Genomic DNA, 24,297 nt, shown 5'->3' with positions numbered 1-24,297 from the left:
ATAATAAAAACCACACCATGTCTTAAAATATGGAGAATATATGGCAGAATACTCAGCACAAGCATGCCTCTCATCCTATTTCTCCAGTTCTTAATAGCAGCTGAAACACCATTGCAAAAATAACTAAATAAAATCAGATGAGTACAAATATTCACAATTCAAAAAGACCACATTTCCTATACAAATAGGGGAAAAAGAAAATTTGCTCTGTGTATACAGGAAGGAGTGGTTAACAGCATCATGAAAATTTTTCCGAAGCTTAACCGTGTCAAGAACAATCTATTGATGCAGGCAACAAAACACTGTGTGATGCCTACAAACACCTGAATACAATCACAACTGTTGCATAATGTCATATACTTTAATTTTTTAAAATTTGTTCATAGCCACATAATTCCTTGAAGAAGAATAATGACATGGTACAAATGTTTTGTATGACTAATTGTTTCCCACTTACATCTATTTGACAAGGCTGCAGAATTTGTTTTGATAAAGTCTTTCAATTTTAACTGAATGTCCTTAAATGTCCTTTCATTCCTTTAAGTAATCCATTCCTATTTCACCACAATGACATTTTCATAGAAAAAGTAGGCTTTTCTTCCTTTTTGGAACCTTGCATTCACAAAAGGAGATACGTCTAACACTAAACATACAATCTCTCAGCAGGCAGAAGAACTTCACCTTGGCTCACATTCTCACCTACTCACCTCTAGTCCTTTTTCACTGCAAAATTAACTCCATATAAGCTAGGTAGGAATGCAGCATACAGCATTTAATTAAATGGGCAAAAAAAACATTTGTGCACAAGGTTACCCAAAGATTTAAAAATCCATTCAAAAGATACTGGGATGGATACTGAAATCTTCAGCACTATGTCATTCATTAGTTGTACCTTAAGCTGTACCTTAATGTTTCAAGGTGTTTCCCAGAATATCCTTAGCCAAGTATACCCACTGTAAGATAAGGTTTCCTAAGGTTAGTCTTAGGGATGGGCCGATCCACAGTTTTTCAGTTTCAATGCAATTCCGATAGACAACTGCCGATACAGATTCCGATACAAGAGCTCTTTTTACTTTGTTATACTTTATATATTATTTTTTTTAAGCTAGTAAATACAGATGAAAAAATGTATGACAAAAATATTTAATTAGGCTACTACAAACATACATAACGTACTGTTCCACCTCGTTTGTATGTCTTGTTTTAAGCATTTTTGAAGCATTTGCAGTTCAATATGAATATTTTCAAAGGAAGTATACACAAGTGGCGAATGCGTAAAATTTGAACACAATGTTTCTCCCATTGGCGTCAGCTCAGCTACACTTTATTATGATGGCAGCCCCTCTTGTATCACAAGCTGCAGCGAGTTCGCAAAACAATCCATGTTAGCGACTCCCAAATCATCCATTGCTTTTTTTTTTTTTGTCTTGCACACTTGCATGCGCTTTGTTAAGTGGGATTGTCCATTAAACGCTATTCCCACCTCTCGAAACTTTATTTACAAAGACTGCAAATCGCTGTGCTACTGGTTTCTGTTAAAAGCAGAAAATACTCCCAGATCATCACATCTTATCTTACACTCCTCATACTGCGAAGGGTATCCGCATGACGTCACAGCAGGCGGACGTCACAGTACTCACACCCACTGAGTAGCAAAAAAGACTGAGAGGCAGCGTTAACATTTGATTTGAATGCTGCAAAAGAACATGTAAAATGGGAAAGAGCTGTCGAGCGAATGATTGTACAAATAGATTTAACACGAAATAGGAACTTTTCAGAAATTGCCAAAAGCTAAATAAGTATAGGACGTGGATCGGTCACGCATGTCCGATCCGTCAAATAGGTCTGGATCAGCGCCGTTACCAATCCGAATATCGGATCGGTGCATCACTAGTTAGTCTGAACCATCACTTATGAAGGTTGTCAGCTCACACTGCTAGTGGCCGCCACTGTTTGGACTACACACCACCAAACAGGTAGTAGCTTTCAAAAGTGTCAAAATACACCAGTGGCATTGGAAGGTGTTTGACACATATGCAATAGTCATATCGTGAAAGGTTAATTTTTTGAATAAAGATTTGTAAAAAGAGTAACACTGTTTATGGCACAGTTTCACAGCTATACTTAACCAAAAAAAAAGAATGGATCCATGACAAAATATGCTTGTCTGATACAGGATTGCAATATTTGTCTTTCATTTTCACTATCTGCATGTTTTCTTTTTTTTTGGGGGGGGGGGGGTGTACATGCCCCCCATCCCCCCTATTTCCAACTCTGCTGTAATACATACACCTCTCTACTGTCACAGTACATCAAAAAAAGTATATCTAAAGTCACAGTAAAATTTTGGACATCCTCTTATGTTAAGATAGTAACACTTTTTATATATATATATTTTTATATATAAACATTACAACTACTAGCTCTATCCTACAAAAAAGATGACATTAATTCAGTGATACCATATAAATTTAAGCAGTTATGATGAATCCAGTAGAAGAAATTCCACAAAACACACAGCCAAGCAGATTCAGGGGTACCAATATAGTTCTCTACATAAGATACTTGAGCATTCTGTTCAACATATTCTTTCATTTTCCACTGCCACCAACGTAAATTCAAGGCCCCAAAAATAGATCATTGAAGCATCTGTCAAACTGGTCTTTTGGCCAGAAAAGCAAAAATCTTTAACACCCTAGATACAAGCAGTTCACATCCTCTGGAGAACTATCAAAGAGTGGGCAGCAGAAAGATTCCAGAAATAGCTATAAGAGCTAGTCTTTGCACAAACACATTTAGAACTGGACATCTACTGGCTTTAGGCAATGGCTTCAGCCAGAGACAGACTCTTCCGAGTACATTGTGGATCAGGTGGTATGGGAACTCTTGTTTCCTAATGGAAGTCTCTAACTGACTCTTGTGCCACCAACCCTCCTTTGGACCTGAAGCCCTACTGGTGGCAAAGAATCATCTGGCGACCCAAATTTTCGGAAACCTTGATCCACAAAATTGGCCTTCATATCAATCCTTTCCATCTCCAACCTAAGAGATCAACCCCTTCATACCCCTATGCCTCCTCTCCATTTAAATGATGCTAATTAAGCACTTTAAAATGATTTGGAGAAAAAAATTGAAAGAAATTTGTATAGATAAAATGTGGTTAAGGACAAACATTTTAAATCACAGTACATCATACTGTACATTTACTAGTATGCATAGCATATAAGGAATTGTAACACAGGGGGAGAAGTTCTTGACATTTATATGTAATACATAATAAAGTCATAGTGTCATTAGTAATCCACACTGCCCCGTTTCTTTCATATGGCTAAGATTCTTTAAGTTTTCTTCCTGGGTTGCCTGGCCTTGGTATTCTGGGGAGGAAGCGGTGTCTGAACCTATCATCTTAAATTCAAATCCCCCCTTATATATTTTTTTTCTCCATAGTACTCTGCATACCACTGGCAGAAGACGCTCAGACATTACATACTCAAGTTTCATCATTCATTATCATTTATCCATTATAGAATATGTTGTACTTTCCAACTGCAACTAATGTACAGCATGCAGCGTGCACCAGATAGGGTAGTGCTGAAGGGCATAGGCCCACCGAAATTTATTATTACATACATTTACTTTAATTTTGGTTGCATGTGCAACTGGCCATAGTTTGAGAAGAGTCTGTACAATAATACAAAAGAGAGATGCACTGATCCAATATTCAGGTATCAGTCATGTGGATCAATCCACATCCAAAACCTTCTTATTTAGTTTTCAGCAATTAGTAAAAAGAAAATGAGTGTAATATGAAAATAGCAATGGCTGATTTGGGAGTCACTAGCTTGGGCTGTTTTGCATATTAGCTACAGTTTCTGATACACAAGGGGCTGCTATCGCAACTGAGTATAAGGGACGCTGTTGACAGAAGAAAAATTGTGGGGCATTTTAAGCATTCGTCACTTGCATATACTCTCTTGGAAGATATTCAAACTGAACTGCAAATGCCTCAAAAATGGTTAAAACAAGACATGCAAACGAGGTGGAACAATATGTTATGCATGTTTCTAGTAGCTTAATTAAAGCTTTTTTGGCATACATTTGTATTTATAATAAAAAAAATATATACATTTTATATATGGAAAATGTATATACTTAATATACATTTTATATATGGAAACAAGGTAAAAAGAACTCTCGGATGTGTATCGGAATCAGAACTGAAAAAATGTGGACCAGCCGATTATTTGATGTTTAGAAATAAAAATATCACAAAGCGTGATTATGATTGGCTCAGAGAGCTTATTCAAAAGCAGCCGAGGTAATTTAGACTGCTTTTTAGGTAATCTTGAAAATTAGAATTGCAGAGCTTTGTTTCCTATAACAGAGTAAAAATGTTTTTGCATAACTTATTGTCTTAATCCTGCTGACTATTGCAGTCCTTGCAATGGGGTGACTACATGCACATTAAATGCAATGTCAATATGCTTTTCCGGTTTTTCCCTTTCGTGTGTTATATAGCTTTGTGCACAAAATGGTCTGCAAGGCCTTAAGGCCCAAACTACAGGCCAAAAGGAGTAACTCTCACTCCAGAAACCACTGTTCTCTAATTTGCTTGAAATGCCTCGTTGGAATTCCAGCCCTTACTTCCCCAACATAGTGAGGTCACCCCGTAACATTATCCTTATTGGCCAGCTACCTGCAAGCGGCAACCTTCAAGACAGGGGTGGAGGGCAAGCTAACCAATCAGAGCACACTGGGCTCATTAGTGGTAAGGCTTAAAGCTCTAACAGAGTGTTTCAGAGTTATAAAGTGAAGAGATGTACAATATGAAGAAAAAAAAAATGTTTTTCACTATTCCAGTGGACCCCAAAAATAAAATTATGAACAATGAAAATGAGAATAATAAGGCCCCTTTGACATACATCATTGAGGTCCAATATTTTGGGTGGCACAGTGGTTAGTGCTATTGCTGCACATTCCCACTTTGTGTGTGGAGTTTGTTCTCCGTGCGTGTGCATAAGTTTACACTGGATCCACTGGTTTCCTCCCACATTCCAAAAAAATGCAACTTTAGTGAATTGGAATGCCTAAGCTGAATGTGTGAGTGCATGTGCACCATGTGATGGGCGCCAATTTCAATATATATATATATATATATATATATATATATATATATATATATATATATATATATATATATATATATATATAGAAATATTTTGTATATGAACATATTACCTATAAATGATTACTTGAGTAACTGTCAAATTAATCGGAAGGATACTTAAATCAATATATAAATCAACAGCGGTAGCCCTAGTCCAAGTATTTCATGCACCCTATTGACAATTCAGGACTCCTCCTCCCAAAACAACTCTACAAAGAGATGTGGAAAACCAGGGTCCCACTTTCTGCCCACCTTCACCAAGAACTGAGCAATCAGGAGTGCCGGGAACTGGCACTGCAAAATCTGACCAATCATTCTCAATAACGTAAATGGGGAAAAAAATGTCCCTCTCTCGTCACATTAATCAAATACTGGAGAGGTGTTCAACTGATCTTGAAAAAACTTCTGTGAGGTTACTTTACATAGCCCTCATCTTTAATGCACCCAGCACTTTTATAAAACAATTACCAGTTCTGTTCAGCTCTGCATTACACATCCTCTACAGAAGACCTACCAGGCCAGCACAATGCTGCCCAAACAAATGTCATTAACTCCCTTGGTTTCTCACTCAATTTTCTTGAATCACCCCAGGACTTCCTGAACATCTACATCACTCCAGGTTATCATATTTCCATGATCAAAACATTAAGTCACTACTATAATCAACAAAGACACATATACACAAAGGCTTGCATGTTTTGTTGAAAACTGGGCTTGTTGATAAATTTAATACAGATGTCAAATATTACTAATAGAATGGTTATTTAAAAGATAACCAAGAAGATTTTCACATGGGCTTTATAAGCAATTTTAAAATTCCTGTGTCCTATGTCTCCCTTAAATGACCATACCATGAAATATTTGTTTCTAAAATATTTAAGTGCTCAGAATAACGCATGTAGGCTTATAGTACCTGCATTTGTACTTCAAATAAATTAGTCTCACATGTTCAAGTATTATACCTGGCTATTCAAAATCATTATTGTAAATGTAGCGTTATAAAACCAAATAAAATGTACGTAAATAAAATTCTATGTACATGCTACTGCTGTTAGATATTGTGCCTTCATTTACTGGAGGAGCTTAACATCAAAGGTCCATCCATTTTTCAACCACGTATCCTAACTTTGTACTCGCACCCTTGCCTTATGTCCTACAAGACCTAGTACCTTACTGCAACCCTCAAATGAATAAGTGGGCGGAAGCTGGATGGATGGATGATCTTATATTGATTCAAAATAAGCAATCTGTATATTCTGTAGTACTACTGATAAACAGTTTCTTACACTCTGAATGTTCATTGAAAGAGGAATTCAAAAACATTTGCTCTATCTAGAGATCTACCTGAATATTTCAATACAAGTTGTTTTAATCAATAGGAAATTTGATGCAGTGGCATTTGTACAATTAAACACAGCAATAAAATAAGTTATAAGATTCTGATGAGGGTCAGTACAAGCTGCTGATGCAATGGCTCTTTGTGTAGAACAGCACTGATTTTGTTTATCGAAACCATTGATTTTTTCTAAGTAGGCCAAGACTATTACGCTGGTTACCTAGGACCTGATTTGCGTGGTACCTATATTGCCACCAAAATTAAATGTAATAATCAATAATATTACACAGACAATATAATAAATACTTAATACTCTAGCATGCATCTGAGCAGCTGCAAGATGGTTAGATGCTTACTTGCTAAGTTTCTGGTATATGAACTATATTACCTAAATAGTGTGCACAGTGGATTATCGATAGTTGGCAAAGAGAAAGAATACTTACCAATCTTTATATTTGTATCCATAACATAATGGGAACCAACCCCCCACCTTACAACAACGTCCTATTCAACTCTGTTTGAACTTATATATAAATTATGAGAAGAGGATACAGGTCAAGTCCAAGTCGAATCCATCTTCCTGGTATCTCCTTTTGTTTCGGCTGACAAATTCCTTAATTATTGCGGCCATTTCCTTCACAGGAGTACAAAATTTCTAAACCTAAAACAAGGTAGCGTTGCCTTATTAAAAAAAAATGCCACTATCCTCGGTCGCTTTTCTCCCAGTTTCTCTGTGTAAACAGTTGACGTTGCAGGATGGATTAGAATGGCTTCGGCTGAATAAAAGAGGGCCTCGTACCGTTCGTCCACAGGCCCGTATTGCCCGGTCCTGGAATTTGTCTTGCAATCCCACAAATGAAAACAGCACACAGTCATTCACCTTCCGACCCTTAAGGTTTTCAAACCGGCTCCAATCTGTAGTACTACCACCTCAATTTATTTGGTCAAAAATCAGAAGTTTTACGCCGTTTATAATCTTAGTAATTCCACTCTTTTAATCATACGCGTTTATACACACGTATTTCTAGACAGATATGCAAAGGCTAGCTAGCTAGCTAACTAGCAACCCTGACATTCTATAGCTAGATAGCTAGCCAGCTAGCTAGCTAGCTAAGTAGAGCAATTGAAATACAAATCGAGCAATCCTTGTCTTCGGAATGTCAACAAAAACATACAATTTTGACAGCCCACATATTTACCATTTTAAAATATACGAAAGCATTATGAAATTATATAAATATTTTTTGACAAATCTTTTTGCATGTATTATGCTGCCTTTTTATCCAACTCTCAAACTTCCATCATGGCTTCCAACAGAGGGCGATGAGACAAGGTAGACGTACATCAACCATTATATCCTGCCGCAAACTTAGTCCCTTTCCAGATTCTATTTTAAATAGAAAATCTAAAGTGTTTTTGTCATTTGAATAGAAAAAAATATTGAATAAAGCCTGTCAATACAAGTTCGCATTTTATTTGCCTTAATTCATGGTCTGCATATTAATTTATTGAATGCGGAAGAACACAGACATAACACAGGGAACTCATTTTTGTGTTAAAGGAAGCACAATGTTCCAGTACTCGGGGAAGTATCAATGCTGTTTAAATCCCTACGTAATCTGTGTGTGTTTTATTATTAATTTGGATATTAGGCAATTATAAACAAATAGTCAAGAAAATGAGAACATGTGTAAAGCTTTACGCGTTATGTTTTAAGTGGCAGAATAATTTAGAAAGTGTACAGTGGTCTCAGTAATACATTGCCTGCCATATGCTAGTGTTATAAGAGCTTACACAAACAAAAAAAGTTATCGTTGGCAGTACGAGTATCCTTCTAATTTCCGTCATGAATGGAGCGAATATCGACATATTTAGCATTATAATCACTTGACAAACGAAGCTTCAAACACACCGTTTAAACTTGGTCGAGGGATGCCCCCTATCTGATCTGCCTGGAGAAAAACGACTGATATTTACTCTGGCTAACAAATTGGACTAATATGCAACAAAAGTGTGGAATGTGGCATGTAGGGAGGGCGGATCTGTGGATTCCATTTCCGCTCGGTGTATCTGGAGTTCCCATGATCTCCCCGTTTTCCCACGTATTCACCCTCGTCCAAAGACGTAGTTTGGGTGGATTGAGGGCTTTAAATTGTGCGTGAGGTAGAATTTTTTTAAATAATAATTTGTTATTATATTGTCTTGTTATGGTGTTGAGAAACTTGTAGAATAGGATCCAGATACAGGTTTTAGTTGCAATAAAGAAACCGTAATTTAAGTTATGGGTCAAAATCCACATTAAGTATAGGGAACAATCCACAGTCAAAAATGAGAATCTAAGATGAGATGTTGACAGTTCCATTATGGAGGATCTGGGTGGTCTGAGAAGGCATGATAGAAATGAAGTTCTTTGTGATATTTTTATTTTTAAACATTGAAAATCAAAATTGTCCTCACTGGGGCTTCCCACTTGCGTTTGTTCCCCCCTGACTGGTGCAGGATCCAGGTAGGAGTTCATCCTGCTACTGACGCGTGGGACCTCACATGTGAACCAGTGCCAGAATGGGAATGCATGGTCGATGTTCTGCAGCAGGCCATATAAATATCCCTAGGTGGAACGAAGAAATTATGGCTGGTCAGGGCATGATCTCCCAACATCTCCTGTCCATCACTGCATTGGCACTGCAGAGATTACAGGAATTCCAGTGCGTAGCCCACCAGTTCCAGACTGCTGAGAATGACTGCAAGGTGTACTTCACCATATTGGAGGGATTTGCTGAAAGTGGACATTGAAGGGACCAAAATCCTGGCCCCCTGTCTGACAGAGGCAGCCAACCAAATTGTACAGATTGTTAGTAATCAAAAGGGGGGATTTGGTAAATTTTGCCAAACAGGGGCACTTTGCATTGTGTAGGCAAAAAGGGCAGGTGCTCAGGCAGCCCCATTCCCCCCCCCCCCCCGCCATGTAGATCATGTCATTAAAATTATTAATGTAGGTGGGGTTTCATGTAATTGTTTCCCAGGTGCACCTGTTCTGGATATAAATACACTGCTTCCATCACTAATGGAGATCTGGCCGGTGGATTTATTACACAACTAATGACGCTGTGTTGTACTGTCTTAAAGAATGATGTCAAGATGTGAATGAGCACAGCAAATTAGCTGAATGTTTTGAGTGCCATGTATCAGCTTACCGGTGATGATTTTTAGTTGCCTTTTTGTATTGACGGTATTGATGAAGAACTGGTGTCTTCCAGGCAGTGTTCCTTTTATTGGCAACGTCAACACATTCTGGCTAAGTTCTGTGTTTCTGGTGTCCACACTGTCAGAGCTCTCTTTGTGTTAGGTGAAAATATTACGACCTGTATTTGACTTGAAAATGATAATTCATCCAAAATAGACTGTTACCCTTGTGTTTCAATGGTAATGATCTATTGTGAGACAACCAATACTGTATACTCACTGTATTTATAGAGGAAAACACAGGGAGGAAACTATCAAATTTGAATAATATCACTGTCAATAAGTCCAGTCTGGTAAAAGAATAAAACAATAAACAATCTTAAAAATCAATTTTAAACTATTATAATTCTTACTTGTGATTAAAAGTTAAGCTTCTTTTTTACTCAATGGTGCAACATCCTTCATAGTTACTGATTCACAGACATACAGTTTCCTCCATGCAGTATGTGATGGAAAAAAGACAGTGGTGTAGATACTGCTTTTGATCAGATTAAGCTACAAAGATATTTCTTTAGCAACTACCGTTGCATAATTGCAATGGTTGATGTTATTGCTAATAACATATTGACCTCAAAGTACAAACCCTTACTTTTTGCCAGAACATCTTTTTATTGGCATCACTAACGATGGGAATATACTTGTAACTGGTCATTTAAATCTCACTGACAATAGCGGTAACAGATGGACTATGGAATTTATACAGTTTTGATGTCCAACGTATTTCTGGGTCAACTCACATGTAGGGCTATACATTAAATTTATTGACCACTTAAGGGCTGTTTGTTAATTTATATAGGATTTTTGACATTGCAGTCTCAGCTCACAACTGTTTATTTTTCAGTATTGTTGTCTCTGTAATACTGGTATTGTTTTCACTAGCACTTTTAGGAAATAGACCTGTTTCACCTTCAACAGTTTGTTACATGGCTAATAATTTTAATTAACTCCAGATTGTGATCCAGACTAACTTTATTTGCACCTGAGAAAGTGAAAAGCCTCAAACTATAGCTATGCTTTGGAAATATGAGCTGTTGCACCTGCTTTAACTGTTCATACTGTGGTAAATTGAACGAGAACAGAAAAACACTAAATTAACTGCATATTGTGAAAACGCACAAGTACAAAAAGGCAACTATCTTTTTTGAAATAATCCTTGAGTGTTACTGCGGCATCTGTCCGCCGAAATTCATTGAGTATTGTTTTTCAATTACAAAAAGATTAATATCCACAATGCTTTAGAATCTTCTGCTGTTTACAGAACAAATTATATACGTACTTTGTCACTTTGTCACAAGACACTAGATATTTTAACAAGGAAAGGATGAAATGGAATATAAAATTGTTCTGCATTTTAGCTTTTCCATCTGTATCCTAGGTCTAGTTTCAACTGCCGTCTTAACCAATAAATTGCTCCCTAGAAACAGGTATAGTTCCAGATAAACTCAAAATAGCTTCATTCAAACCCATGCTGAAGTAACAGAATTTCCTCAGTTTGCGTAACTGCAAACCAGTTTCCATTTTTCCATTCCTAAATAAAATAATAATTTTTGTGACAAATTCCAATCTGGCTTTTGATCAGGCTATACTGAAACTGTATTAGTGAAAATGATACAAATAATGTTTCAGTTTTTCTACTATTGGATTCAAGGTCTGCATTTCATAATATTGCCTACAAAATATTTCTGAGCCATCTCAAAAACTAGACTGGTCCCTCTGGAACTGTATGAAACTGATTAGGTTAATCTATAACTGAAATGCAAGTTTTTGTTATTCTCGGTGAACATATCTCCATAAGTGAACCTGAACTTCCTCAGTTATATGCTGGAAAAATGGCCGACTGCATTCTGACCACAAGCTATGCCCTCTCACCTGTTGGTCCTTGCTTTTAATGGGAGTGCAAAATTAAAGAATTCTTAAGTACATGTAATTGTCCTTGTAAAGTGGGGAATCAAGCATCAACATTGTTATTTTGCTACGCTAAATCTTATTTTGGTGTAGTCAAAAATTTGATATCAAAACCATAGTATCCCCGAGCATCTATTCATCAAATTAAATGTTTCAGATATGCTTCATAATCCCTCCATTACTTCACCATAACATATTCATCTAACAGACTGTCTGAACTTCATTAACTGTATTATAGAATATACCCCTGTTATTCAAATCACGGTCCTCGAGGTCTGAGCCCTGCTGGTTTTCCAGCCCTCCTTTTCCTGTGAGCCGGGTATGAAGCCTCTGGCCAATCAGAATCAGTAATTATTAAACTAACTGCCTGAGAGAACTGAAAACAAGACCTGGATTTGGAATCGAGATCCAGATTTGAAGAGCCCTGGAATATACTATCATATGTTTAATGGCAGCAGCCAAAATTTCCTATCAGTGAATTCTCAATCACTGGGAAAAGACCTTGAAACACAGAATAATGAAATAAAATTCATTTAACTAAATTCATTTTATATATTAGCATACATACAATTCATTATATTGCTACTGTAGGTACACAAAACATTAATTTTGCCTGTATAAGCATGCATGGTGATCCATCTAGGGCTGTATTTCTGATTCACTTCGCGGTTTATGTGTGCCTGTGTTTCATTTTTTCAATTTCAATTCAATAAAATTTTATTTGTGTGGCGCATTTTCACAACATTACATCGTCTCAAATCGCTTTACAGCATCTCCAAACAAAGCCCCCAGTACACAAGCCAGAGGTGACAGTTGCAAGGAAAAACTCCCTAGAAGGAAGAAACCTTGGGAGGAACCAGACTCAGAGGGGGAGCCCATCCTCCAGGGGGCGGCAGAGGAAGCCAAATGAGCAAGATGGCAAAGTTCCAATTCACACTGTCCCAATTTTAACATTTAAATCTCAAAGCAGGGGGCAGGCAGGTGATGGCAGGCAATTGCTGGTGCTGCTTCAGATGGCTGGACAAACAGTGGTACGGCAGCGGGGCAGGCAGGGAAGACGTCACGGGCAGGAGGGCGAGCAGGCCGGAAAGACGCCACAGATGTCGGAGGCAGTGGGGTAGGCAGATTATCTTGATAATTTGGGGTCTCCAGGCAGCACAGCCCAGGAGGGGTGGGGGAAATAATAATGTGCAGTTGGCCAAAGTAGGGGAGACTAGAGGCAGTGCGAACAGTTAGCTGAGTGCAGTATGTAAGATCCGGCAGATACGGCTATGGCAGCATAAGTAAGAGGGAGAGGCAGGTGGGAACGCAGGCATGTGGAGTCCCTGAAACGTCAGCACTCTACCTGCAGTCCAGAAACAAGCGTACTGAAATGTTGCATGTATTTCAGGAAGAACAGGAGGAACCAGGAATCTTAGGCTCAGCAGTAGGTCATCTCGGTGAGGAGAATAAAAATGTAGGGTCCTTTGTTCAGGACAACCCTATCTGGACTTCAGTTGCAGCAATAGTGGAGCCAAAAATCAGCATAGGTAGGCTGACAGAAAATCAGGTGGGCTAGTCCCAAAACAATTCACTTGGCGACAAAATTATACTGCAGACTCAGCATTTTTAATCATTTTTTAAATAACCTGTTGCATTGCAAAGACCAAATGAACAAAGAGAAAGAAAAATCTGCTTGCCTCTTAATAGCATATTTCCTCTGATTGATCTAACCACGCTCACGTGTACCTGTCAGGCAAGCGCCATCATTTTAACCCTGAATGGATGGGCCTTAATTTTCACCTGGGTGGCCCCTGGTTGTGGGATGCTTTACTCATAATGTTGAGATTGATGTATGTGCTATGCTTTCACCCCAAAGGTCATTATGGATTTGGCTGACTTTAAAACAGCCCAGGTTCTTGAGTCTAAAAATGATATATTGATGAAAGTGTGAAGAATCTAGGCAGGCATGAGGCTAATATATTTTGACCTTCATCTTCTCCCTCAACTCCTATGCTCTCTACCCATCCATTAATGTGAGCCTTCTGATATTTTGTTACATTATGTGAGTGATATAGTATGTTAGTTCATATCATATATTGTTCGCTGTTTGTGATGGATTCTTACGCTAATAGGAAGCCGATTGTTACTGACCATATCTTGAAAAACTGAATACTGGTCAAACAGTAATTTTTGGTCATTACTTCATTTCTTCATTTTTTCAACAGTTTCTTTTTATCTGCACTTCAATTCCTCAAACTTTTGTTTTTGTTTAACATTATTTTTTTAGCGTGCACAGTTTATGTTTTGACATATCTTAAGTTGATCCAAAGAACTATAAGTTTTACATATTCATATTGTTGTTCAATAGCTACAGTAAATGCATGCAGAACAATTTCAATTGGCTCGCTTCTGGCATGTCTAGAGTATGCTGAGATATTCATCTGACACAGTTCTTGAGTGAAATATATGGTTCAAAAGTTATAACTACAATATTAGAAAAAAAAATTCTATTTATGACCTGTGTGGCCATCACCGAATTGCCAAAATATGAATAATTTATAGTGGCAGTGAATATCATGTTTAATTCTATTTATTGTAATACTTTACTCCACAGCCCTATACTTAATGATTCTACAAATGAACATACAAATTCTACTGGACACACAAATGCTTTGTACTCATTTTTAGAAAATGAAAAAAGTCATACTGAGGGCAGTAGTCAATTTTTAATATATCGGCATGCACTGTTTTCCATTTCTACAGATCAGTTCAAAACACAATATCACAATAATATGAGGGAAATAATCATAATACATCTACAAAGGATTAGTTCGGCAACAAAAAAATCTAGAGTTATATATTAAAAAAAACTACTAAGAAAGTTCCATGATTTCTGTTTCAGTTTAGAAGGAAGTAGAATCTCCCTCGCCTGAGATTTCATTCTCATCCAATTCACTGATGGTAGACAATCCATGGCTTTCAGTTAAAGTCTCCACCAGACTTGGTTCTGTACTATATTGCCCACTGTATATGCTGCGACTGTCTCCATTTTTCTCAGCTGACATGCTAGATCTCCTGGACATTGTCGAATCACTCAGCTCCTCGTCAGATTCTTTTCTCTCTCTGTCAGCATCATCTTCTTCTTCACTAAGTGGTTCACCTTCTTCACTTGCCTCCACAATTGTACCCTCTGATTCAGCTGTTGATTTCATGGATCTGTAGCTCCCACTTCTTACTGTTGATGATATTGTCATTGCGCTTTCAGACACACTTCCACTGCTTCCTTCACTAGATATTTCTGAAGTTTTTCTGGTCTGCTTGAGGGAAGAACTGATTGAAGACTGAGCAGAAGATCTCTGAGAACTTGACTGTGAAGTTACTGTACTGGCATTACTGCTCCCCACAGATATCTCTGAAGTGCTTCCTGAAGAGCATGCTGAACCCTTCTGTGATAGTGATGATATTTCTCTGGATACTTCTGATGTCCTGCTCATGTCAGCTTCTGTGGATTCTTTCTCTGATTCAGATTCTTCTTTCTCTGAACTTGATCCTTTCTCTGATTCAGACTCTTCTTTCTCTGAACTTGATCCTTTCTCTGATTCGGATTCTTCTTTCTCTGAACTTGATCCTTTCTCTGATTCAGACTCTTCTTTCTCTGAACTTGATCCTTTCTCTGCTTCAGACTCTTCTTTATCTGATTCAGATTCTTTTTCAGAGTCTTTTCCTGTTCCTGACTCTTTTTCAGATTCAGATTCTTCTTCAGATTGAGAGTCAGTTCTTTCGGATTTGTCCTTGCTTTCTTCATCAGAATCTTCAGGTTTTTCTTCCTGTTCCTCTTCTGAATCTACAGTACTTTCATTGTCATCATCTCTGTCTAGGTCAACTTTAAGGTAATCTTTGTCGTCTGAAGTTGGTGCAGTACTACTTGTTTCAGAATGCTCAACATCAGGAGCCCTTTTTCGGCCTCTTTCTGAGGCACTGGCTTCTTGTTCACTTTCATCAGTAACACTGATTGAGATCTTTGTCTTTTTGTCTTCTATTTCAGAATCCGTGGCAGCTTGAGATACTGACCCCTCCCTTTCACTTTCAGCAGAGCTTCTCACACTGCTCTGTGACTGCTTTCGCTCTCGAAGCTTCTTTGCAATGTTGATGCGTTTGAGGACTCTGTTTAGTTTTTTATGTGCTGATGAATATCCCACACTTTCTTGGCTTTCAGCACGGCTAGCAGATGTTAGCTTAGAATAGCGACTATCTTTCTTACTCTTCGAGAAGATCCATGGGAATATTTTGGCTTTTTTCCATGGGGAGTAACCTGTGACAGGTGCATCACCTTTTTGCTCAGTGATTTTTCTCGCCCTTAACAGTTTACTCAGTTTTGCCACTGACTTTAGGCTTTTGGCAGCTTTGAAGCTGCCAGGTGTTGCAACCGAATCTGATGGCATTGTCTCTTCAATCACTTCATCTGGGGGCTGGTCACTAAATCCAGCTACTGTAGGCAGACTTTCTATTTTCCTCCTGCCTCGTCCCCTGCCTTGGATCTGTAACAGTTACATCATCCCAGATTATAATTGTTTTCATTAAACAGTGTAATCATCATAAATTGCAAATTAATTTATAATTTGTTTTATATAGTATTTCAGGAGAAACTTACCCCTTGTCCATGCCCATGTGGACTGAGATAGTAACCACTATCATCCAAGATCTCTTCCCCATATCCATCATACATTTCAGATGGTGGTATCAATTTTCTCCGACTACCATACTGGGGAATATGGTACCTGAAAAAAATACATAATTGTCAGATGATATGAGCAGAAATACATACATTTCGTAAAAAGCAATACAACTTACAGATTTATATTTGAATTGGTAAAATTGAAAAATATTTTAAAAGATGTTATGCAATGACAGCTATTGATTAATACTCAGCACATATGATTATCTATGGATCAAATCTGATTACGTGAGAAATGTGTTTTCATTTGTTTCCTGCCTTTTAATGTATACATTCCTGAATATAATTTATAAAACATTCAAGTATTAAGTGTCACATGGGGAGATGATGCACAATACCAAGGTGTACAGAACTTACCCCTGATCATAAGAGTAGTAATCCTGAGGGGCCCTGGGCCCCCCTCTGGGCACCAACTGTAATAGCAGGTAAAACATGTGATTCCTCAGCACTTTTATTCAATTACATGTGTGATCATTTTGGATTTCCAAAAAAAAGTCTCAAAAATAGACAATTAAAAATACAAAACTGACAGTCTCAGTACTTTTAAACAATATTTTCCTCCGAAAAATTAAACTTATAAATATATTTTTTCTTTGGTATGTATGATAATGTAAATGAACTGAACACAGTCTTAGAAAATAAATCAGATACAAATGTTTTATATGTATTATTATAGAATAAAACTTACCCCTGGATGTTGCCTGTAAATTAATAGGAAATATCATGAGTAATGTATAGCTACAACTAATATAAATGAATTAATATAAAGCGTATTATAGCAATTATTGTAATAATTATAAAATTATTTTATCTGAAATAAAACTGTCATTCAATTATTCTAAAGGTTTGGGACTTAAAAGGGCTGGAATCTCTCCCAGGCAGCATAGAGTAATTAACTTAACTGCATGTTTGTAGTTTGAATGCATGTTTGACTCTGAGTGGTAACCGGTGTACCCATGAAATACATGGGGAGAACATGCAAACACACACACAGAGTGAAGAAGCGCATTAGAACCACTAATCCTGGAGCTATGAGGTAACAGTGCCTCACTATGACACACCAGAAGTATGTTACGGTTTTAAAATTATAACAATTAGCAATAGGCTGTAAGATTTAAACGCCTCAACATTCCATACATTCATCCATTTTCTGAAACCACATCCTGTTCAGGGTCGCGGGGGGGTCCGGAGCCTATCTGGGAGGCTATAGGTGCAAGACATTATTCTAAAACATAACTGTCCAGCATTCACCTCCTCGATCAACCTTCTAGAAAAGAATGATTTGCTGGGTTATGGAGGGTGCCAGTGTTTTCCGGGATACCTTCCTTTGTCTTTTGTAAGTTTTCAGTTAACAATTGGGTCTAGTAACTGGAACAGGTAGTGGGGCCTACAGATGCTTGCTTCACATAGAAACTGAATGTTATAAACACTTGGCCAGGAGTACAGTAACTGCCACCCGATATACTGTATGTTTGATTATTGGTTAGGTTCTTTTTATTCTTTGACATTCTCCCCTTTCCAGCTCCCATCGGATTGTTCGTATTGTCCCCTTGTAAGTTCCTTTGTAAATTTATTATAGCCAAATTTTGGCTGTCTTTATATGGATTCTTGGTTATAAATGCAGAAAACCTAGCAAAAGTTAAAATGTAGAATAAATAATACAGCTCTGTACCTTCCCCACTGAGAATGTAACTAATATATATTTACCATCGAAACAAAATGCTCTGAAAAATAAAATATGTAATATGCCTGATTGGCAAGAGCACGACTTTGGAAGTAACGAGGGGTGTGTTCAAGACACCACAAAATAGACCTTGATATGTGAATAACTGTTATAGATTTTCTGCTAAAAGTGGGGGATCTCTTTCCTAGAGATCAGTCTGAATTAACCCTTTACGTTTACAGGATTTAAAGATTTACACACAGTTTCCTTTTCTGGAACCAATGAACTGCCCAGCTCATATTTTGAGCACATCTCTATACACTGCTTGAAAATGCATCGTGCCCCCCCCCCCCCCCCCCCCCTCTGAAAACCCTAATTTTTATATATGAAGGAGGTATGGTGGTGTAAGAATATAAGAGTTTAACAAAGAGTGAGCTCTGTCATGTCCTGCCAGTCATGTCTGCCACACTCTCCTGTTGTCCTCCCCAGCGTGGCCACAACAAGCCACGCCCGAAGCTTGTTAGTCTCACCTCTTGTTCTTGCCCTCCATTTAATTGCTCATAGCTGCCTCCTGTCTGCCCTTTTGTTAGTCTAGTATTTAAATGCTTCCCAGTCCTGTGTGCCATAGTTCTGTCATTGAAGTTGTTCCCTGGTGTTGCTTGTGCTCTCTTCCTTTGTCTGGCCCTATTTTGAGCCCCTTGAGCTTATGCTTATTTTGAGTTTGTTTCTGCTTTGCTTAAGTAAAACCCCATTGCCCCTTCAACACGCTTACCTTCACTCCTTCCCTTCGGCCGGTACATGACAAGCTCCTGATTTTTTTTACTTTTAAATGTTGTCACTATCACAGATTTTGCTGATAAAAATATAATGCAAAATACTTTGTCTCTCATATAAACCGGTACTAGCTGATTGAAAAGTTATCACATGTTATCATGTGAGTAAATTGTCTAGTACCATTTTGGCACCTTTATAGTTTTGTGGCTGGCATGAAGTCAAACATAAAAATGAGCGTAAGAGATCATTTTGAATGATGTAGGCAGGAAGGTCAATTTTTTAATTATCAAAGGGCAAGCCCTGTGTGAAGTTAGAATAACTAACCTTCAAGTTATGAACCTAGCATACATCATGCTGAGTGAGGTCTAGGCATCGCTCCTCCCTCTCAAACGCCTTGGGATGTGAATTCTGGCAAAACATCCTCAGGCCGCATGCAGTAATGCCTATACTCTAAAAGCCTGATGAAGCTGTCTCTCATTATCATTTCATTTCAGAGCACTAGATCTGGAGCAGCTCCCTGCAGGGAATCAGGCGAACCAGTGTTGTAAGAACACTGCTTTACCTTTAATTGAATGCAGTACCATGAGTTACCTAAGACTATTACAATGGTTCATGGAGTAGAGATAAATACCTTGGTTTCAGAGCCATGTTGCTTGTTTCATAGCTTTCCTAGTTTATTTTCTCTAGTATTTGCCTATCTACTCCATTGGTTTTCTCACTTTGATCATTTTGGTGTTTCCTGGTTCCTGATCCCTTGCTTCTTGATCCCAATCCTTTCTTTGTCTTCATCCCTGCACTATTCCACAACTGGCCCCAGCCTTACATGCTCCATCTGAAGGTATCCCTAGACCTCAGAGTCTCAACTGATTTTATATGATGGTTGCAAGAAGAATAACACATCAACAGAGCTGCGTACCTTTTTATCTATATCTATCAAACAATAATGTGAGGTAAATGATTTCATTCATGGAAAATTGCTCGACTGGATAGTTTGATACTTCACTGTCACATTCTCATGCCTCCTATACATTTGAATGTTGGTGAATGAGCATAGAATTTTATAGTCATTTTGCTGTATGTAAACCCAGGACTAGTTGTCACAGATGCAAACTGGAATTTTATAGTTTATATATTATATATTATATATTTATATACAGTTTATATATTATAAGAGAATGTCAAAGTTTGCATTTTCTCCCCATATTTAGCAGGGTTCCTCTGAGCACACTGTGTTCTTCCATCAGTCCAAAGAAATACGGTTAAGTGAGCTACCATATCTCCATACCATGAACATGTTGGTGTGTACCCTGCAATGGACTGCTATCCTGTGCAGAATGTTCTCTTGCTTTTGCTCTAGGCTGCCTGGTGGATCATCTTCATATTAATTTAATGTTAAATATAACATTTATTTTAATGTACCATGTTAATTAATAACAGGACCTGAGCACTGGAATCTACAGAAGGCTACATTTACATTTATTTATTAGACCCGAGTGCTTTTGGAGCAGTTGAGGTTGAGGGCCTTTCTCAAGGGACTAATGGTGATATATGTACTCCGCCAGAAAAATGACCAAATTGTAAGTGATACTTACTTAGGGCCCCCAAGTTGCTCATGAAGATTGCTGGGGGGGGCACTGGCTGACTTGCCTGCTGGCAGCGCCATCTGTATCCGAGCTGTTTTTGCACACTCTGCTTGTCGCCTTTGAGGATTGAAAGACAAATATCTATAATCAGGCGTTTTTCTATACAATAAGTGAGAACTTAGAGGAATCACCTTTGCTCTTTTACATGATTTTCTGCTATCCACTGCCACTGTCTATGAAGGCAACTACTGTTTTTAACTTCCTGTCCAAGTGTCATATAATACTAGAAAGGCGGACAGAAAGGTTTCTCAAAAGAAAATCATAAATAAGGATTAAATTTTACTTACTCTTTGAATCTGATCGGGGTACAAAAAAGAACACAGAAAATATAGTTAGCAGAATTGAAACGGAAATGTAAGATTCAGTTTGTATTTAAAATAAAATGTTACAGTGAACAGGGAGCTGCTAAGCTAACAATTCATACTGTTTCTCCGTCCTTTTCTCTTCATTCTGGTATTGGTGAAATTACATTATCCATGCATTTCCTTTCAAATTATTCAGTTATTAATTTACTTCCTCTTACATTGCCTATTGTAAAGCCACTGGTCTTAGAGATTCGGAGCAAATATTTTGATGAGCACTGAGTGATGACTTAGAATACGGCCAGGCTGGAATCTGTGTTACTCTTCCTGAATTCTATGTTGATCTATCAGGCCGAGTTTCAGCTCTATGAGTTGTGTGATCCCACTCTAAATGGATCACACACTCCGGTCCCTCTATTAAAAATAAGGATTGCCACCCATGTCTGCCAGTTTAGAGGTACTGTGAAGTACTTACTGATTATAGGTGACCGTGACTATGAGAATTGCAGGAATGCAGCAGAGGAAGATGACGATTGCCAGAGCCAACAGCGCCCCCTCTGTGTAGCCAACTGCCTGTGCTGCCTTCTTCACACTAGCCAGAATGTCAGGACTGCGTATTTCAATTATGCGGCCGTCTTCGCCCAAGTAAGGTTCAGAGTCCTTGTTAATATCCAGAAGCTTTCCATCAAGAAGCCTGTGACAGAGGTTCACACATGACCACTGCACACATTGGATACATTGACATACACTATATGGACAAAAGTATTGGGACACACCTCTTAATCGTTGAATTTAGGTGGTTCATTCAGACCCATTGCCATAGGTGTATAAAATCAAGCAGCCAGCCATGCAGTCAGGTTTACTAACATTTGTGAAAGAACGGGTTGTTCTGAAGAGCTCAGCGAATTGTGTAGTACTGTCATAGGGGTCAGTTTGTGAAATTTCTTCGCTGCTAGATATTCCACGGTCAACTGAAAGTAATATTATTGCAAAGTGGAAGCATTTAGGAACAACAGGAACTCAGCCACAAAGTGACAGACCATGGAAAGTAACAGAGCGGGTTCACTGAGTACTGGGGTGCAGAGTGTAAAAGTCACGAACACTCTGTTGACTCAATAGCTGCAGAGTTCCAAACTTCCTCTGGCATTAATTCCAGCACAATAACTGTGAGCCGGGAGCTTCATGGAATGGACTTCCATGGCTGAGCAGATGCATGCAAGCCTCACAGCACCAAGCGCAATGCCAAGCGTTCGGATGGAAGCGCCTCTGAAGCAGGGGTGACGAATGGAGTGACCAATCATGCTTCTCCTTCTAGCAGTTTGATGGGTGTGTCTGGGTTTGGCGGATGCCAGGAGAACGTTACCCACCTGACTGGAATGTGCCAACTGTAAAGGTAATGGTAATGGTATGGGGTTTTTTTTTCCAGGGGTTGGGCTAAGCTGCTTAGTTCCAGTGAAGGGAACTCTTAATGATTCAGCATACCAAGACATTTTGGACAATTCTGTGCTTCCAACTTTGTGGGAACAGTTTGGGGAAGAACCTTTTCTGTTCCAGTATGACTGTGCCCCTATGCACAAAACAAGGTCCATAAAGACATGGCTGAGTGAGTTTGGTATGGAAGAACTTGTCTGGCCTTCACAGAGCCCTTACCTCAACCCCATTGAGCACCGTTGGGATGAACTGGAATGGACATTGTAGGCCAGGCCTTCACGTTCACCATCAGTGCCTGACCTCACAAATGTTCTTCTTCTGAATGGGCAAAATTCACACAGACATACTCCAAAATCTTGTTGAGAGTCTTCCCAGAAGAGTGGCAGCTGTTATAGCTGCAAAGGGTGACCAACAACTCCATATTGATTTAGAAGTTCCTATAGGTGTAATGGCCAGGTGTCCCAATACTTTTTACATATAAAGCTCTTGTAATTGTAATGGGAGAGATCATTGAATAGCAAATGTAAACCATGGAAATAATGTGTTTTCCTTCACTAAGTTAGACATTTTCAATCTAAAACGTCACTGGACTTACCCTGTATCACCCAAATGACAAATGAGTTGCATTGTATCAGTACTACATAAGACGTAAAATTGTTCACTTCATTTTTTGACTACAAAAACATGGATTAACCACAGCTCATTCATCACTTTTTAGCAGAAATATTTTAGAACAACAACAATTGATGTTCTGACACACCGCTACGGCAAAGTTGAACAGTTAATTCTTCATGACATACATCAATACAATCATTTTAGCAATCTATGATTGTGTAGATACTGCGACACTCTACTGGATAAGCAATGTAAAGATGGATGAATCTTTCTACAGCTGATAAATCATAACAAATTTCTTGCTATTCTGGGCAGATTCAAGTAGAGCAAGACAGCAAGAAAATCTGATAGCTCACTTAAAAAGCTCCTGTCGAGGAATGGCTCTGTTTGTTAAAGGATCAATGGCATACACCATCAGGTCAGATTTTGTGTATTCTTCTTGGTCAAATCCATCTCCAAATCGTCGCGGTCCAATGGATTCCACAATTATTTTTGCCCCTGGATACTGGTCTTGAATATAGCTCTCTAAGATCCTGTATTGCAGAAATACAATGCAGAATTGCTTTAAAATGCTGTTGTATTATTTATCTATAGTGAAACTAATGGAATAAAATCTATTCTTCTAGTGGGATCTTCAGTTTTCAATGATTCCATTTCAACAAGGAGTACTGCCAAAGAGTATTATTTATTTTTTAAACAGATAGCCATAACAAATATTGCTTATAAACTAAATTAATATCTGTATGAACCATCCCTCTGATCCAACTAGATTTGGTAGCTAATCTTGTCCCAGAGTTATGGTTGTTATTATGAGATACAGAGCCATAATAAGAAAGTTTCTCATAATTATCACTTCCGATTTTGCAATAACAAGAAAGTCTCTCATAATTTTGACCCACTATCTCATAATAATGAGAAAGATTCTCATAATATCGAGAATGTTTTTCATAATTATATTTACTATTTTGCAATAAGAAGAAAGTTTCTCATAATCATAACTTAGTATCTTGCTGAAAAAGGCTTCCATAGTAATATCTTTATTCTTACCCTGTGAGTTGCTCTATATTCTCTTCCACTATAGTTGGTGGCACATTGGATACTACCACTTGCATATCCAGTTGATTAACTACTGATATCTAGAAAAAAGAAAGAATGATACAAAAAGCAGTGAATTAGTTTAAAGTTGTATGTAGTTAGCGTAATGCAGTATCAAATGCTGAAAGGCTATACAATAGTGTGGAGGTATGAAAAAAATGTATTGGACAGCTTTTATTTATGAAGTTTTTACATTGTTTTAGTTGTACAGAATACTACAGCATTTGTTTGTGAAACAAATGGTGGTCTGAGTTAGAATGACAAGCCCCACCGTTTATGTGTAACTGTGTCACTCAGTTGTATATAGATGATAAAGCAAGTTAGCTGCATATGTTAAATGGAAGGAGACAAGGAGCATTGCTCTTGTGGTGCTATGATTCTTCAAATTTAACAGTAAAACAGTTGT

General features: G+C 38.0%; 2 protein-coding genes and 1 long non-coding RNA gene across 4 annotated transcripts in view; 1 reads left to right on the top strand and 2 right to left on the bottom strand.

Annotated features, from left to right (window-relative positions):
• The window catches only part of LOC111858884 (phosphatidylinositol 3,4,5-trisphosphate 3-phosphatase and dual-specificity protein phosphatase PTEN-like), a 28,990-nt gene extending 21,171 nt beyond the window's left edge, over nucleotides 1-7,819 (bottom strand). The window contains exons 1-3 of one of the 2 annotated variants that reach the window (XM_023841071.2): nucleotides 7,703-7,819; nucleotides 7,303-7,343; nucleotides 7,056-7,164 (exon numbers count right to left, since the gene is read on the bottom strand). In XM_023841071.2, coding sequence (XP_023696839.1) covers nucleotides 7,056-7,134 — 79 coding nt within the window. In that variant the 5' untranslated portion in view covers nucleotides 7,135-7,164; nucleotides 7,303-7,343; nucleotides 7,703-7,819. Of the gene's footprint in view, nucleotides 1-7,055 lie in introns of both variants that reach the window. The other variant, XM_023841064.2, reaches the window with a different exon arrangement.
• Nucleotides 7,820-8,046: 227 nt separating this feature from the next.
• Nucleotides 8,047-10,076, top strand: LOC111858433 (uncharacterized). The gene is made up of 2 exons (XR_002841583.2): nucleotides 8,047-8,124; nucleotides 9,003-10,076. It is a non-coding gene; the product is annotated as an uncharacterized lncRNA (long non-coding RNA).
• Nucleotides 10,077-14,520: 4,444 nt separating this feature from the next.
• The window catches only part of LOC111858182 (protocadherin-15-like), a 38,733-nt gene continuing 28,956 nt past the window's right edge, over nucleotides 14,521-24,297 (bottom strand). The window contains exons 25-31 of the mRNA XM_072710416.1: nucleotides 23,844-23,932; nucleotides 23,153-23,329; nucleotides 21,226-21,444; nucleotides 17,057-17,069; nucleotides 16,726-16,781; nucleotides 16,285-16,411; nucleotides 14,521-16,171 (exon numbers count right to left, since the gene is read on the bottom strand). Of these exons, the coding sequence (XP_072566517.1) occupies nucleotides 14,537-16,171; nucleotides 16,285-16,411; nucleotides 16,726-16,781; nucleotides 17,057-17,069; nucleotides 21,226-21,444; nucleotides 23,153-23,329; nucleotides 23,844-23,932 (2,316 nt within the window). The 3' untranslated portion in view covers nucleotides 14,521-14,536. The remainder of the gene's footprint in view (nucleotides 16,172-16,284; nucleotides 16,412-16,725; nucleotides 16,782-17,056; nucleotides 17,070-21,225; nucleotides 21,445-23,152; nucleotides 23,330-23,843; nucleotides 23,933-24,297) is intronic.

The sequence above is a fragment of the Paramormyrops kingsleyae genome, chromosome 3 (genome assembly GCF_048594095.1).
Source record: "Paramormyrops kingsleyae isolate MSU_618 chromosome 3, PKINGS_0.4, whole genome shotgun sequence".
Classification (NCBI taxonomy): Eukaryota; Metazoa; Chordata; class Actinopteri; order Osteoglossiformes; family Mormyridae; genus Paramormyrops; species Paramormyrops kingsleyae.
The sequence above is the reverse complement of the archived record's forward strand: the minus strand, read 5'-3'. Positions and strand labels throughout refer to the sequence as shown.